General features: G+C 44.6%; 1 protein-coding gene across 1 annotated transcript in view; it reads left to right on the forward strand.

The window, feature by feature from the left end:
* pdgfrb (platelet-derived growth factor receptor, beta polypeptide) overlaps window positions 1-17,057 on the forward strand; it is a 93,241-nt gene that overhangs the window by 34,600 nt on the left and 41,584 nt on the right. The window contains exons 2-6 of the mRNA XM_059650560.1: window positions 4,285-4,346; window positions 7,160-7,417; window positions 8,439-8,705; window positions 12,916-13,043; window positions 15,877-16,036. Of these exons, the coding sequence (XP_059506543.1) occupies window positions 4,285-4,346; window positions 7,160-7,417; window positions 8,439-8,705; window positions 12,916-13,043; window positions 15,877-16,036 (875 nt within the window). The remainder of the gene's footprint in view (window positions 1-4,284; window positions 4,347-7,159; window positions 7,418-8,438; window positions 8,706-12,915; window positions 13,044-15,876; window positions 16,037-17,057) is intronic.

The following is a 17,057-nucleotide window of genomic DNA, read 5'->3' on the forward strand; positions in this document are numbered from 1 at the left end:
GGTCATCTCAGGTCTCTTCAATCCTCACCCCTGAGCTCACTGATCTAGCAACACCTCGATGTTAAACATTTTAACCTTATTTTCAGATGCCTCCATCCTCCTCCAGCCCCACAACCCTCCTGGATGATTGTCTAGCCATCCCTTCTCCTAACCAGATTGTTAAGGTTGGTTTGGCTCATACTTATGGGCAAAGTGGTTTGCCATTGCCTTCTGCATGGACTGGGCAGAAAGGTTGCCCATGCTTACCACCTGTCTCTACACCTGTTGGAAGGATTTACAAGCTGATGATCATTATACGGGCTGTTTGGGCATGTCACCAATGCACTGTACATGGCCAACAAGTCCTGGTGCAGTATTGCGAGCCCACAGAATCTGGTCCAGAGGTGGCGCCATTATCCTCTGCACCACAAGATTCCCGGTCCCAAATAACTATGGTCCTCCAAGTCTGGCCTCTTGAGCATTCACAGTTTCCATCCACAATTGGAGGCTGTACTTTAAGATTCTGAAGTCTTAGTTTCTGGCATTCCCTCCCTAAAGCTCTGTCTCCATTTAGTCCTTGAAAGCATTTCTTAAAAGCAACCCCTTTGACCCAGCTTCATGTTTGTATGCACTAATGTGATTCAGCGACACATTTTATTTGATAATCTTCCTGTCAAGTGCCCTGGAAGGTCACCTTATGTTGAAAAGTGACATACAAAGACAAGTTGTTGAAAAGTAGCAGCAAATTTGGAAACATCAAGCTCTCACATCCCAGTAGTTATGCTAATAGCCATATTATGTCCTCTTCATGATGTTGGTTAAATCTTTTGGCTTTGGAATGAAGTCTACTGCTCTTCATTGGAGTAATTGGAGGATCATCTTTATTCCAGCTGAGACAGCAAACATCAGAGGGTTTGAAAGGTAATGCTTCGAGAGAGGGTTTTAAACACACAACCCTCTGACCCAGAGACACATGTGCTCGCATCTCAACTAGGACTCAGGTCCTAATCGACCCATTAAAAAGTAGCGTAGCTTGTCCTGACTATCATTGTGGCTCACTGTTATGCTATGAGTTCACCTGTTCTTCAGAGAAGTTCAGATCAGACCTTGATGTGAACTTATGATCAATATTGATATGACTTAGCAACAGGCATGTCTGTCTCAAGCTGTTTTATCCCAACCTTCTAGCAGAGTCTCTCTCACATGGTTACCAAGGTCACAGTTACAACACAACACCCTTCAGATGCTTATTTGCATATTCATCAAATCGTGCCTCTAAACAAATGATCCAAGCAAATGATACATGGCCTTTGTGTTATAAAGAAGCTCAAGTCCAAGGATAGTTCTTCACCTTGCCTTCTCCTTGAACTAACCTATCTTGAGCCCAAACCCAGAAGGCACTATTACATCAGATGACAAAAGGCTTGGTCAAAGAGGTAGGTTTGAACAAGTGATTAAAGGAGGTTTGTGAGCTGGAGAGGTGCAGAAAGGGAATCCCACAGACTGGGGCCTGGATAACTCAAAGCACAACTACCAATGGTGAAGCAATTATAATTGGGGCTGCATGTGGCCAGAATTAATGAAGTGTAGATTCCTGTCAGAAGATTGAGGTTGGAGGAGATCATAGAGATAGTGAGGGGTGAGTAATGAATAGATTTGAAGATAAACATAGAAAGTAGAACAGTATAGCACAGTACAGGCCCTTTGGCCCACAATGTTGTGCCGACCTATTATCCTACTAAAATCAATCTCCCCTGCATACCCTACATTTTACTATCCTCCATGTGCCTATCCAAGAGTCACTTAAAAGTCTCTAAATTATCTGACTCCACTACCACTGCCAGCAGCGCATTCCACATGCCCACCACTCTCTGTGTAAAAAACCTACCTCTGACATCTCCACTATACCTTCCTCCAATAACCTTAAAATTATGTCCCCTTGTAATAGCCATTTCCACCCTGGGAAAAAATCTCTGACTAACCTGTCTATCTAAGCCTCTCATCATCTTGCACACCCTAACAAGTCACCTCTCATCCTTCTGTTCTCCAATAAAAAAAGAACTAGCTCCCTCAATCTTTCCTCATAAGACCTGCCGTCCAGTCGAGGCAGCATCCAGGTAAATTTCCTATGCACCTTCTCTAAAGCTTCCACATCTTTCCTATAATGAGGTGACCAGAACTGAACACAATATTCCAAATGCAGTCTAACCAGAGTTTTATAGAGCTGCAGCATGACCTCACGGCTCTTAAACTCAATTCCCCTGCCAATGAAAGCCAACACACCATATGCCTTCTTTACAACCCTATCAACTTGGGTGGCAACTTTGAGGGATCTATGGATATGGACCCCAAGATCATAGAACATAGAACATTACAGCACAGTACAGGCCCTTCGGCCCTCGATGTTGTGCTGACCTGACATACCGATCTGAAGCCCATCTAACCTACACTATTCCATGTACGTCCATATGCTTATCCAATGATGACTTAAATGTACCTAAAGTTGGCGAATCTACTACCATTGCAGGCAAAGCGTTCCATTCCCTTACTACTCTCTGAGTAAAGAAACCACCTCTGACATCTGTCCTATATCTTTCACCCCTCAATTTAAAGCTATGCCACCTCGTGCGCGCCGTCTACCCTGGGAAAAAGGCTCTCCCTATCCACCCTATCTAACCCTCTGATTATTTTATATGTTTCAATTAAGTCACCTGTCAACCTTCTTCTCTCTAATGAAAACAGCCTCAAGTCCCTCAGGCTTTCCTCCTAAGACCTTCCTTCCATACCAGGCAACATCCTAGTAAATCTCCTCTGCACCCTTTCCAAAGCTTCCACATCCTTCTTATAATGCGGTGACCAGAACTGTACACAATACTCCAAGTGCGGCCGCACCAGAGTTTTGTACAGCTGCAGCGTAACCTCTTGGTTCCGGAACTCGATCCCTCTGTTAATAAAAGCTAAACACTGTATGCCTTCTTAACAGCCCTGTCAACCTGGGTGGCAACTTTCAAGGATCTGTGTACATGGACACCGAGATATGTCTGCTCATTTACACTACCAAGAATCTTACCATTAGCCCAGTATTTTGCCTTCCGGTTACTCCTACCAAAGTGCATCACCTCACACTTGTCTGCATTAAACTGCATTTGCCACCTCTCAGCCCAGCTCTGCAGCTTATCTATGTCTCTCTGTAAACTACGGCATCCTTCGTCACTATCCACAACTCCACCGACCTTAGTGTCGTCTGCAGATTTACTAACCCATCCTTCTACGCCCTCATCCAGGTCATTTATAAAAATGACAAACAACAGTGGACCCAACACCGACCCTTGAGGTACACCACTAGTAACTGGTCTCCAGGATGAACATTTCCCATCAACTACCACCCTCTGTCTTCTTTCAGCAAGCCAATTTCCGATCCAAACAGCTATATCTCCCACAATTCCATTCCTCTGCATTTTGTTCAACAGCCTATTGTGGGGAACCTTATCAAACACCTGGCATTCCCCCTGTCCCTCCACACTACCAAGAATCCTGCCATTAACCCTGTAGTCTGCATTCAAATTCGACCTTCCAAAATGAATGACTTCACACTTTTCTGGTTGAATTCCATCTGCCACTTCTTTGCCCAGCTCTGCATTCTATCAATATCCCATTGCAACCTGCAACAGCCCTCCACACTGTGCACAAGTCCACCAACCTTTGTGTCATCAGCAAACTTACTAACCCACCCTTCCATTTCCTCATCCAAGTCATTTATAGAGATCACAAAGAGCAGAGGTCCCAGAACAGGTCCCTGTGGATTACCACCGGTCACTGAGCTCCAGGCTGAATGCTTTCCATCTAGTACCACACTCTCTTCTATTGGTCTGCCAGTTTTATATCCAGACAGCCAAATTTCCCTGAATCCCATGCCTCCTTACTTTCTGAATGAGCCTACCATGTGGAACCTTATCATGTTTTGCTTAAATCCCTATACACCACATCCACTGCTCTACCTTCATTGATTATTAGGATGAGAATTTTAAAGTCAAGATCAGGATCCAATGTAAGGCAGTGAGCACAGTGATGAAAGGGAGTTGGGGCTTTCTGTGGTTTAACATGTGGGCAGTAGAGTTCAATGTAATAATGTTACAATAAAAGTGGCATATAATTGCAAGATGATGTTGCTATACTAGGTAAATATTCCCCCAAGTATACCCTAATAATGTCCTAGTAAATTGCTGCTGTTCCTCATGGTAACTGTAAAATTGAATTTTCATGATTAACAGAATGAAACTAAGAATATTTTCTTTTGGTTTTCAGCATCTGGTTCCCATGGTTATATCTGAGGACATCTACCTCTCAATGGAGTCTTTTTATTGCTGGTATGTATCTTTTGGGGATGAAGTGCTCAGACGAAGAAGCAATATTGTTCTTTTTCTGTCTGGCAACCATGCCCATGAGTTGGAATATGGGAGTAAATGGTCAATGACAGGCTCAGGTCGAGGTATATGTACCAGAGTTAAGTGCCAGTTAGTGGTGGCACAGTTCTAATGTCAATGGGCCTGGAATACAGAGACCCATCCCAAAACAGAAGGGACACAGCTTCAAACCTAACCACTGTTGGATTTTGCGTTTAAGTAAGTAAATCTGGAATATAAAGTTGGTCACCTGTAGTGATGCCATAAAGCTATCATTGATTGTCATAAAAATTAATCTCGTTCACTAATGGCCTTCAGGGAAGGAAGTCTGCCGTCCTAACCTGGTCTGACCTACATGCAAGTCCCACAGCAAATGTAGCTGACTGTTAACTGCCCTCTGAAATGGCTGAGCAAGCCATTCAGATCAAGGAGCAATTAAGGATTGCCAACAATTGATTCATGCCAAATCCCATGAACAACTAAATTGTAAACAAGTTATATCCTCAAGTTAATGAAATGTGAGGCTGGATGAACGCAGCAGGCCCAGCAGCATCTCAGGAGCACAAAAGCTGACCTTTCAGGCCTAGACCCTTCATCAGAGAGGGGGATGGGGTGGGGGTTCTGGAATAAATAGGGAGAGAGGGGGAGGCGGACCGAAGATGGAGAGAAAAGAAGATAGCTGGAGAGGAGAGTATAGGTGGGGAGGTAGGGAGGGGATAGGTCAGTCCAGGGAAGATGGACAGGTCAAGGAGGTGGGATGAGGTTAGTAGGTAGTAGATGGAGGTACGCCTTGGGGAGGGAGGAAGGGATGGGTGAGAGGAAGAACAGGTTAGGGAAGCAGAGACAGGTTGGACTGGTTTTGGGATGCACTGGGGGGAGGGGAAGAGCTGGGCTGGTTGTGTGGTGCAGTGGGGGGAGGGGACGAACTGGGCTGGTTTTGGGATGCAGTGGGGGAAGGGGAGATTTTGAAGCTGGTGAAGTCCACATTGATACCATCGGGCTGCAGGGTTGCCAAGTGGAATATGTGTTGCTGTTCCTGCAACCTTCGGGTGGCATCATTGTGGCACTGCAGGAGGCCCATGATCGACATGTCATCTAAAGAATGGGAGGGGGAGTGGAAATGGTTTGCGACTGGGAGGTGCAGTTGTTTATTGCGAACTGAGCGGACGTGTTCTGCAAAGCGGTCCCCAAGCCTCCGCTTGGTTTCCCCAATGTAGAGGAAGCCACACCGTGTACAGTGGATGCAGTATACCACATTGGCAGATGTGCAGGTGAACCTCTGCTTAATGTGGAATGTCCTCTTGGGGCCTGGGATAGGGGCGAGGGAGGAGGTGTGGGGGCAAGTGTAGCATTTCCTGCGGTTGCAGGGGAAGGTGCCGGGTGTGGTGGGGTTGGAGGGCAGTGTGGAGCGAACAAGGGAGTCACGGAGAGAGTGGTGTCTCCGGAAAGCAGACAAGGGTGGGGATGGAAAAATGTCTTGGGTGGTGGGGTTGGATTGTAGATGGCGGAAGTGTCGGAGGATGATGCGTTGTATCCGGAGGTTGGTGGGGTGGTGTGTGAGAATGAGGGGGATCCTCTTTGGGTGGTTGTGGCGGGGGCGGGGTGTGAGGGATGTGTTGCGGGAAATGCGGGAGACGCGGTCAAGGGCGTTCTCGACCACTGTGGGGGGAAAGTTACGGTCCTCCGTGACTCCTTTGTTCGCTCCACACTGCCCTCCAACCCCACCACACCCGGCACCTTCCCGTGCAACCGCAGGAAATGCTACACTTGACCCCACACCTCCTCCCTCACCCCTATCCCAGGCCCCAAGATGACTTTCCACATTAAGCAGAGGTTCACCTGCACATCTGCCAATGTGATATACTGCATCCACTGAACCCGGTGTGGCTTCCTCTACATTGGGGAAACCAAGCGGAGGCTTGGGGACCGCTTTGCAGAACATGTCCGCTCAGTTCGCAATAAACAACTGCACCTCCCAGTCGCAAACCATTTCCACTCCCTCTCCCATTCTTTAGATGACATGTACATCATGGGCCTCCTGCAGTGCCACAATGATGCCACCCGAAGGTTGCAGGAACAGCAACTCATATTCCGCTTGGAAACCCTGCAGCCCAATGGTATCAATGTGGACTTCACCAGCTTCAAAATCTCCCCTTCCCCCACTGCATCCCAAAACCAGCCCAGCTCGTCCCCTCCCCCCACTGCACCACACAACCAGCCCAGCTCTTCCCCTCCACCCAATACATCCCAAAACCAGTCCAACCTGTCTCTGCCTCCCTAACCTGTTCTTGCTCTCACCCATCCCTTCCTCCCACCCCAAGCCGCACCTCCATCTCCTACCTACTAACCTACTAACCTCATCCCACCTCCTTGACCTGTCCGTCTTCCCTGGACTGACTATTCCCCTCCCTACCTCCCCACCTATACTCTCCTCTCCAGCTATCTTCTTTTCTCTCCATCTTTGGTCCGCCTCCTCCTCTCTCCCTATTTATTCCAGAACCCCCACCCCATCCCCCTCTCTGATGAAGGGTCTAGGCCCGAAACGTCAGCTTTTGTGCTCCTGAGATGCTGCTGGGCCTGCTTTGTTCATCCAGCCTCACATTTCATTATCTTGGATTCTCCAGCATCTGCAGTTCCCATTATCACTGATACAATTACATCCTCAAGTATTGATGTTTGGTATTATGTCAGTGACACTGAGTTTCTCCTTTTAATCAGAGGCAGAGATTCATAATGATATAATAACGGCTTGTTTGTAATGTCTGTATTTATTCTAGTATACCTACTGACATTCACACTTGGTGAATGTTCTCAAAGTCAGTTGGAACAGAAAGAGATCATTCTGCAACCTTCTTCCAATATCACTCTGAAATGTTTTGGGAACGGCCACATTGATTGGACTTATGAGAAAGTTGCCGATGTTTATCCTGATGGCCATTTTCTGCACATACACAGCGCGACAATTTATCACAACAGAGAGTATGTCTGCTCCTGCAATAAAACTGAGATAATGAGCTTCTACGTCTTTGTGCCAGGTCAGTGAAATTGTTCCATCTCAGTCGGCTGAATTCTCTTCCTTTAACATTAGCCTTCAGGAATGAAACAAGGAAATTCTTCACACAAACAGGCATGGAAATCACAGGAGGTAGCTCGTCAGCCCCCTTGAGCCTGTCCCCTATTCCATTCAATTGCTGTTGATCTGTATCAGCTCCATCTGCATTGGTTCTGAATCTCTTTAGAGACTTACTATATGAAAATATATGAGTTTTAGTTTTGAAATGTTCAGCTGTACATCTACACCAGCTTCCAGAGAAGAGTCATATTGGATTTAAAATCGTAACTCTGTTTCTCCCTCTGTAGATGTTGCCAAGCCTGCAAAACATCTCCAGCACTTTTTGTTTTATTTCAATTTCAATACTGTTTTCAAATCCAGAGTTCCCCTTTGTGTGAAAGGTTGTTTCATGCCATGACCCTTGAACTGCTTAGCTATAGTTCTTGTGTTATTATCGACTTCTCCCACAAGTATAAATCAAATCCAAACCTTTGTGGTACAGTGTTAGTGGCCTTACCTCTGAGTCATGGTGCACGGGTTCAAATCTGGCTGTTCCAGAAGTGTGCAGGGACGCCTCTGAACAAGTTGGTTAGAAAGTGTCTAAATGCCTTAATTAAATTACCCCTCCATCTCATAACCACAAAGGAAATCATATCTAAGCTGTGAACTCTCAAAGTTTTTAACTTGTTGTCATTTCGTGGAATCTAGACTACATTCTGTCCAAGGCCAGATGTATTGTTTCTGGGACATGGCATCCAGAACCAAACACAGTCATTCCAGATGGTGCCTAAGCAGAGCTTGATATAGCTGTTAACATAGCTGTCCCCTTTGTAGTTCAGTTTTCTTGAGGTAAAGGCCAACATTCCATCAGCCTTACCATATTTTTTCTTTTTGTAGCTGCACTCTAACTTTTAGTATTTTCTGTGCTTGGACAGCCAAATCTCTCAGCAGCTCCATTACTCTGAAAGGAAAACAAAACCTCATAAATTGTGTTTCTTTCACAGATCCTGACATGTGGTTCCTCCCACAACGCCCAGACGAAATGATCATCCTAATGGAAAGATCAGTGCCTTTTAACATCCCGTGTCTGGTGTCCAACCCGGATCTCCAGGTCACTCTTCTACACGTGGAAACGAACACCCTCATAGACCTGCCATACAACAACAAGCAAGGTTTTTTTGGAAAATTCAGTGATGGGACCTATGTGTGCAAAGCCACGCTAAACGGGGTGGAACGAGAGTCTGAGGAATACATTGTGGAAACATATGAAGGTAACCCTTATCCAGGATTGTATAGAACATCAAACAGAGCGCAGGAACAGGTCCTTCAGCCCACCATGTCTGTACCAACCATGACACCATTCTAAACTAATCCCATCTGCCTAAAAATGGTCTGTATCCCTCTAATCTCTGCCTGTTCATGTGTTTTTCTAAATGCCTCTTAGACATTGCTAATGTATCTTCTTCTACTGCCTCCAAGTGCATTCCAGGTACCTACCACACTGTGTAAAAAGACTTTGCTCGCACATCTCCCTTAAACATTTCCCCTCTCACCTTAAACCTATACTTCCAAGTTTTGAAATTTCCACCCTGGAAAAAAGACTCCAACTATGCACTTTATCCATGCCTCTCACAGATTTACATGCTTCTATCAGGTCATCCTTCAGTCTCCAACGTTTTAGCAAAAACAATCCAAATTTCTCCAACCTCTCCTTATACCTAAAACATACCAATCCAGACAACGCCCTGGTAAACATCTTCTGCACCCTCTCCAGATCCTCCACATTCTTCCCATAGTGTGGCTATTAGAACTGCATGCAGTTTTCCAAAGGTGGCCCAACTAAAGTTTTATACAGCTGCAATATGACTTGCCAGCTTTTATACTCAATGCCCTGACCAATGAAGGTAATCGCGCTGTACCCCTTCTTTATCACCTTATCCACTTGTGTTACCACTTTCAGGGAGCTATGAACTTGCATCCCAAGATACCTCCGTATACCTATGCTCTTAAGGGTGCTCCCATTAACTGTATACTTTCTTTTAGCATTTGACGTCTAAAATGCATCACCTCACACTTGTCCAGATTAAACTCCACCTGCCATTTCTACATCCAACTTTCCGTATCTATAACCTATATCTTTTGATAACCTTCCTCACTATCTACAACTCTGGCAGATTTCACGTCATCTGTAAACTTACTAATCATATCTTCTACACTTTCATCTAAATCATATATATATTACAAATTACAGAGGCCCCAGCATTGATCTTTCCTGAACTGGCCATAGACATCCAGTCAAGAAAACACCCATCCACAAATACCCTTGGTCTTCTCAGTCCAAGCCAATTTTGTATTCAATTGACTACTCACTGTGGATTCCACAGTGTTGATCTTCTGGACCAGCCTACCATAAGAGATCTTGTCAAATGCTTTAATAACGCCCATGTAGACAACATCCAATGCCCTACCCTCAACAATCATTATTGTCACTTCCTCAAGAAACTCAATCAAGTCATGAGACAAGACCTCCCCATAGAAAAATCCATGCTATCCATCCCTATTAAGAGTGTCGAAGGGCGTGAAGCTGTGCGGTATTTTTCTATGTTCTGTGTTGTGTCCATTCTTTTCCAAATGAAGGTAAATCCTATGCCTCAGAATCTTCCTGATTAATTTCCATACCATTGATGTAAGACTCATCGGCCTGTAATTTCTTGGATTATCCCTTTTGCCCTTATTAAACAGCATTGGCCATTCTCTAGTCCTCTGTGACTTTGCCTATGGCTAAAGAGGATACAAAGATCTCTTTCAAGGCCGAGCAATCTCCTTCTTTGCCTGCCTCAGTATCCTGGGATATATCCCATTAGACCTTGGGGACTTACCTACTTGTTTTCCAAGGCACCAAACACCACCTCCATCTTAATATTGACATGCCCCAGAATATCTATATACTCCTCCTTACTTTTACCATCATCCATGTGTCTCTCCTTAGAGATTACCAAGGTGAAGGACTTGTTAAGGACCTCACCCCATATCCTCCTATTCTGTGCAAAAATTCCTTCCCTTGTCCTTGAGTAGACCTACCCTTTCCTTAGTTCCCTTCTTGCTCCTAATATTGGTTATAAATTGCATTGGGGCTATCCTTAATCCTACTGGCCAAGGACATTGCATGCCCCTTCTAGCCCTCCTAATTTCTTGCTTAAGCTCTTTTCTGCTTCCTTTATATTCCTCAAGGGCCTTGCTTGAGTTCAGTTTCCTAAATATTCCATATTCTTCCTTTTTCCTTTTGACTAAACTTATAAAATGTCTTGTCATCCAAGGTTCCCAAATCTTGCCATCCTTATATTTCATCTTTACAGGAACATGCTGGTCCTGAGTTCTGATCCACCGATCTTTAAAAGATTCCCGCATGTCAGATATGAATTTACTCTCAAAGAGTTACCCCTAATCTAATTTCTCCAATTCTTGCCTAATACCATTGTAAATAACCTTCCCCCAGTTTAGCACTTCCACCCCAGGACCAGTCTTACCCTATCCGTTACTGTCTTAAATCTTACTGAATTATGATCACTGTTCTCAAAATGCTCCCCCACTAAAATTTCAGTCTCCTAACCAGGTTCATACTCCAATACAAGGTCCAGTATGGCCCCTTCCCCAGTTGAACTGTCTACATGTTGTTTCCAGAAACCCTCCTGAATGCACCTAACAAATTCTTCTTCATCTAAGCTCCTAGTACTAAGTAAGTCCCAGCCAATGTTGGTTGAAGTTAAAATCACCCACAACAACAACGTTGCTGTTTTTACATTTTTCCCTGATCTGCTTACATAACTGTTCCTCCATCTCCCGCTGGCTATTGGGAGGCCCGTATTGTAATCCCATCGTAGCGATTGCGTGGTTCTTATTCCTGAGTTCTATCCATATGGCCTCACTGGATGAGCCCTCCAAGATGTCCTCTCTCAGTACCAGCTGTGACATTCTCCTTTATCAGTATTGTAACTTTCCCATGCCTTTTACACCATTCTCTATCATATCAGAATCTTCTAAATCCGAGGACATTGAGCCAACAGACATACCTTTCTGTCATCCAAGTTTGTACGATGGCTACCATATCATAGTCCCATGTACTAATCCAGACTCTATGCTCATCTGCTTTACTTACTCCTTGCATTAAAATAAATATTCTTCAGACCACTCATTCTGCTGTTTCGTTAACCTGGCCCTGCCTATTCTTCCTATTAGACTTAATTGGCTTAACCTCTATCTTCTCTTCAGGAACTGCACATTCTGACCCTCTGCCCTGCTTTCTGCCCACTGCCACACTAATTTAAACCCTCCCCAAGTGGCACTAGCAAACCTCCGTACCAGGAAATTAGTGCCTTTCCAGCTTAAGTGCAACCTGCCCTTCTCATACAGGTCCCATCTGCCTTGGAAGAGATCCCAAGGATTCAGTTATCTGAAGCCCACCCTCCTACACTAGCTCTTCAGCCACACATGCATCAGTAGTGTCTTGTTATTTCTGGCACCACTAACACATGGTACAGGGAGTAATCTCACATATACAACTCTGGAAATTGTGCTTTTCAACATTCTACTTAACTCCCTAAATTCACTTTGCACAACCTCATCTCCCTTTCTGTCTATTGTTAGTACCTATGTGGACCATAACCTGGGGCTCCTCACCCTCCCCTTTCAAAATATCTGTGCCCACTCAGAGACATTCATATCTATAACATCACCCATCACTGCCTATGGAGCCGTCATCCCTCCAGACTTGAGTGCTGCTGGGTGGCCTACTATCTTCCACTGTCTGTAATCCTGAACTCATCCAAGACCTGTGCTTCCCGTGGCCTTAGTCTCAATAAGCCCCATCACCCATCGCCCCCGTACTCAGTGATCTACATTGGCTTCTGGTCCGGCAATAGGTCCAAGTTAAAATTTACATCCCTTTTTAAATTGCCTCCATTGCGTGGCTCCCTCTGAATCTATTTCTGCAATCTTGTCCAGCCATCCAAGGCGTCCACACTCTTCCAAATCTGGCCTTTTTCTCATCCCCAGTTTATTTACAGCACCATTAATGGAAACCGCCTTAATCTGCCTGGGCCCTTAGCTCGAAAATTTCCTTGCTAAACATCACTGCTTCTCTCTCCTCCTTTAGGTAAGCTCTTAAAGCTAGGGCTCATTTGGTTTTGCTTATTGTCACCAATCCTGCTACTTCCTTATCTGCATTCCCTGTCATTGTTCCTGCTGATGCAGTGACCTCAATGTCTGTGTATGGCAGTGACTTCTGAAGTGCATTCTCATGCCAATCACTGTTTATGGAACCTCTAAGTAGCCACACAACCACTTGCAGGAAACTTTGTTCTAGGTGGGGCAAAATTTCTCTGATAACCCTCCAGCAAAGCAGCTTACAATATTTTACATTACGTTGACAACAACATGTAATCTGCCCACAATGTAAAGACCATTGCCATTTCCCTTTCTCAGCACCTGATGATCTTTATATTGAACTTCATGCTTCAAGCACCGTGGTCAAACTGGGAGAACCCATCAGTGTTACCTGCACCGCAAATACCAACTTGCTGGACTTTAAATGGAACTGTCCGAGGTTGAAGGTGAGTTTGTGAAAGGTTTAATGAGTGTTATGGTCCCAATTGTTAGTATGATCAATCAGATCTCGCACTGAAACCCGATTTGATAGATCATGTATTTTATGTCTTCAATGGGGTTATCATAGTGGTGAAAGGGTACTTGTAGTCCAGTGGTCATGTCCCTACCTCTGGGCCAGGAGACCTGGGGTCAAGTCCCATCTGCTATTCTCCAGAAGTGTGTTATGACATCTCTGAGCAGGTTGACTTAGAAAATATCTCCCACAGTAACCACCCATTGAACATATTGTCATGAGGCTGTTTTTTTAAACAGAATAATGCTACAATAGACATAAAAGAAAAAGCAAGCAAAACCATATACATGTAAGTCAATGTAAAAGAATCTTAATAGCAAAAGCAGTGATTCAAACTTTTACCAGCAACATGTTTTTCAGATGTTCAATCCCAGGAAAATATCGAACCAATATTAACTCTTTATTTCTTATGTAAGTGACACTTCCAGTTTTCAATATGCTGCAAGGTTTAAGACTTCTTTCTTGTTTTGATGGCAGGGATTACACTTTAGCTCTGACAGGCAAACACTGCTATAGACTCTCAAAACCTGGAGATTCTACAAGCCCAACAAGTTGTCCTGTGGCTAAAATGAAATCAGATCTCTGCACTTCTTCTGCTGGGATGAAACTGGAATCTCATTCTTTGAACTGAACCCAAACAAAAGTACAAGTTTCCTGATCATTTGCTTTCTCTGTATGTTATAAACTCAGCAGTTCAATCACATCATCAATTATCACCACAGCTATCTGGCCAGACACTTACTAAGTCATGTGCGTTCTTGAAAGTGATGTATTTAGGACATTTTGCCAAATGACTTTCTGATCTCGTATAAAAATTCCTTTACATAGCCGAAACCAAAATCTGCCCAACTTTATTTTAATATAATCCAAATTCCCAAATGATGATAATTTATACTATACACCTTTAGCATGCTCATCATAAAATGTGGAAAGAAGCTATTTGGCCCATCAAGTCTGCACCAACCCTCCAAAAAGCAAACCACCCTGACCAAGTCTCCTACATTTCCCTGTAATGCCACATTTACAACGGCTAATCCACTACAGGGCAATTTAGCATGGCCTATCCACCTAACATGCACATCTTTGAAAGAAACCCATACGGACTTGGGGAGTATTTGCAAACTCCACACCGTCAGTTGCCTAAGGGTGGAATCAAACTGAGGGGGCTTGCACTGCGCAACAGCTTTGCTATCCCCTGAGCCACCATGCCATAATCATTATGTGACAACAGTGACACACTTTAAAAATAGTTAAAAATCTTCAGGGAAAATTGTTTTCTTTATTAACATAACCAGCTAAGTTGGAAAGATCAAGCAATAATATCTCAAATATATCAGCTGGTTCCAGCAAACATTCCCAGGCAAAGAAAAACATGGGATTAGATACAGAGTAAAGTAACCCCTATATTGTCCCCAACATCATGCCCTGTGCAAGGAAAGCAAGGGATTTGAAACAGAGTAAAGCTGTCCCGATGTTGTTCCTATCAAACACTCCGCAGACAGGTACAGCATAGGGTTAGAAACAGAGCAAAGCTTCCTCTAACCCGTTCCGCTAAACATTGCCATAGCAGATATATTAGCCAGGGCACTTGCTTTTAGAAAACTAATTTCCTGGGAGGGAAGTTTCCTAGAAGAGACACTGTTTCATGGTTGAGCGTTTTAACTAAAAGACAGCAACTCCAACAGTGCAGCTGTACCTGAATATTAACCCCACCCTCACAGCTACAACAGGAATGCAGCACCATCTGAAGTGCAGCACACTCTGAGTACAAACCCTCTGACAGTGAAGCACTCCCTCAGCACTGACCCTCTGACAGTGCAGCACTCCCTCAGTACTGACCCTCTGACAGTGCGGCACGCCCTCAGCACTGACCCTCTGACAGTGCAGCACTCCCTAGGTCCTGACCCTCTGACAGTGCGGCACTCCCTCAGTACTGACCCTCTGACAGTGTGGCACTCCCTCAGTACTGACCCTCTGACAGTGCGGCACTCCCTCAGTACTGACCCTCTGACAGTGCAGCACTCCCTCAGTACTGACCCTCTGACAGTGCGGCACTTCCTCAGTACTGACCCTCTGACAGTGTGGCACTCCCTCAGTACTGACCCTCTGACAGTGCAGTGCTCCCTCAGTACTGACCCTCTGACAGTGCGGCACTCCCTCAGTACTGACCCTCTGACAGTGCAGCACTCCCTCAGTACTGACCCTCTGACAGTGCAGCACTCCCTCAGTACTGACCCCCTGACAGTGCAGCACTCCCTCAGTACTGACCCTCTGACAGAGCGGCACTCCCACAGTACTGACCCTCTGGCAGTGCAGCGCTCCCTCAGTACTGACGCTCTGTACAGTGCGGCACTCCCTCAGCACTGACCCTCTGACAGTGCGGCACTCCCTCAGTACTGACCCTCTGACAGTGCGGCACTCCCTCAGTACTGACCCTCTGACAGTGCAGCACTCCCTCAGTACTGACCCTCTGACAGTGCGGTGCTCCCTCAGTACTGACCCTCTAACAGTGCAGCACTCCCTCAGTACTGACCCTCTGACAGTGCAGCACTCCCTCAGCACTGACCCTCTGACAGTGCAGCACTCCCTCAGTACTGACCCTCTGACAGTGCAGCACTCCCTCAGTGGAGCCTGCAACAAATCAACACTGGCTTCATACTGCCCCTCCGACTCTCCCACAGAGCTTCCTTCCCTTTTATATCTTGCCAGCTGATACTTCCTAGTAGTAGAATTAAAACCAAAACTCTCTGCCCTTCCTTGTTCAGGAAGCTCAAATAATTGTGTCTGACGGGGCTCAGGAAGTGAACTCAACCGTCTACTTGGAAAGCGCCACACTGGAAGATTCTGGATGGTACAACTGCAGCGTTATAGGGTACTACGCTCAAAATCAATTTGAAGAGAAGGCTCTGCAAATTACAGTTGTCAGTGAGTAAGCTTTTTTCAATGAAATTGGCAGCTTCACTGCTATCCCTTCAAGCGTGTAGATTGTGGGGGATAGTGGTCAGTCTGGGTGGGAATTATTGTACATGCTGTACTAGTAAATCTGTCTGGTTATCGATTGAGTTGGCTTGGTTTCATGTTAAACATAAGTTACTTTACTTTGCCTGAGTCTTCCATCAGCTACTCTGACAGAAAGAAGAAACTAGAAATAATCTTTGTCAGTCAAGGTTTGAGCGTTGCTGAAAAAAGACACAATTCATCAAAATTTTTAATCTTTCACCCTTTCAGACAAAAATATATACATATATGATTTAATTAACAACAAGAATAGACTTCAAAATGTGTCCTTTTCTTACAAACTACACAAACTACCAAACAACTAAAGATTTATTCAGTTCGAATCTGTACAAGTAACTTAACTCTCACCCTGTGTCAGTAAAGTTACAATTAATCAATGCCTCCAACTTTATATACTTAACACCAATGATATTGTTAACATTATATTAGGTTGCTAGTGGTGCAGTGGCACTGTCCCTATCCCTGGGCCAGGTGGCCTGGCCTTACATCCCACAAGCTCCAGAGGTGTTCAATAATGTCTCTGAACAGGTTGATTATGAAATAGAAAATAATTAACAGTGTGGACTCCTGCTTCTAATAGTGATTTGATCGTTATGAACTTCGTTGAAATATCCACTATGTTTCTTTCTGTCACATGCAGAATGATCCCAGCTGATGTTAATACTGGACAAGTCAGAGCTTAGAGTAAAACTTGGCTTGTTAGGTCCTAATTTTGTATAACAGTAGAGATCACTTTCTGAACACATTCGTAAGAGGCTATCTATGTATTTTTAACATGAAGAATAAAATATTTATTAAACGAGAGAAGAAAAAATGAAGCTATTTGAACTAAACAAAAATTTGGAAAGATTTCATTTCAAATATCAGAAAAAGATTTAACTCATACTGCCCCTTTCTCTCATGTAAGCACGATCCCTGCAAAGATCCA

Source organism: Stegostoma tigrinum, chromosome 13 (genome assembly GCF_030684315.1).
Source record: "Stegostoma tigrinum isolate sSteTig4 chromosome 13, sSteTig4.hap1, whole genome shotgun sequence".
NCBI lineage: Eukaryota > Metazoa > Chordata > Chondrichthyes > Orectolobiformes > Stegostomatidae > Stegostoma > Stegostoma tigrinum.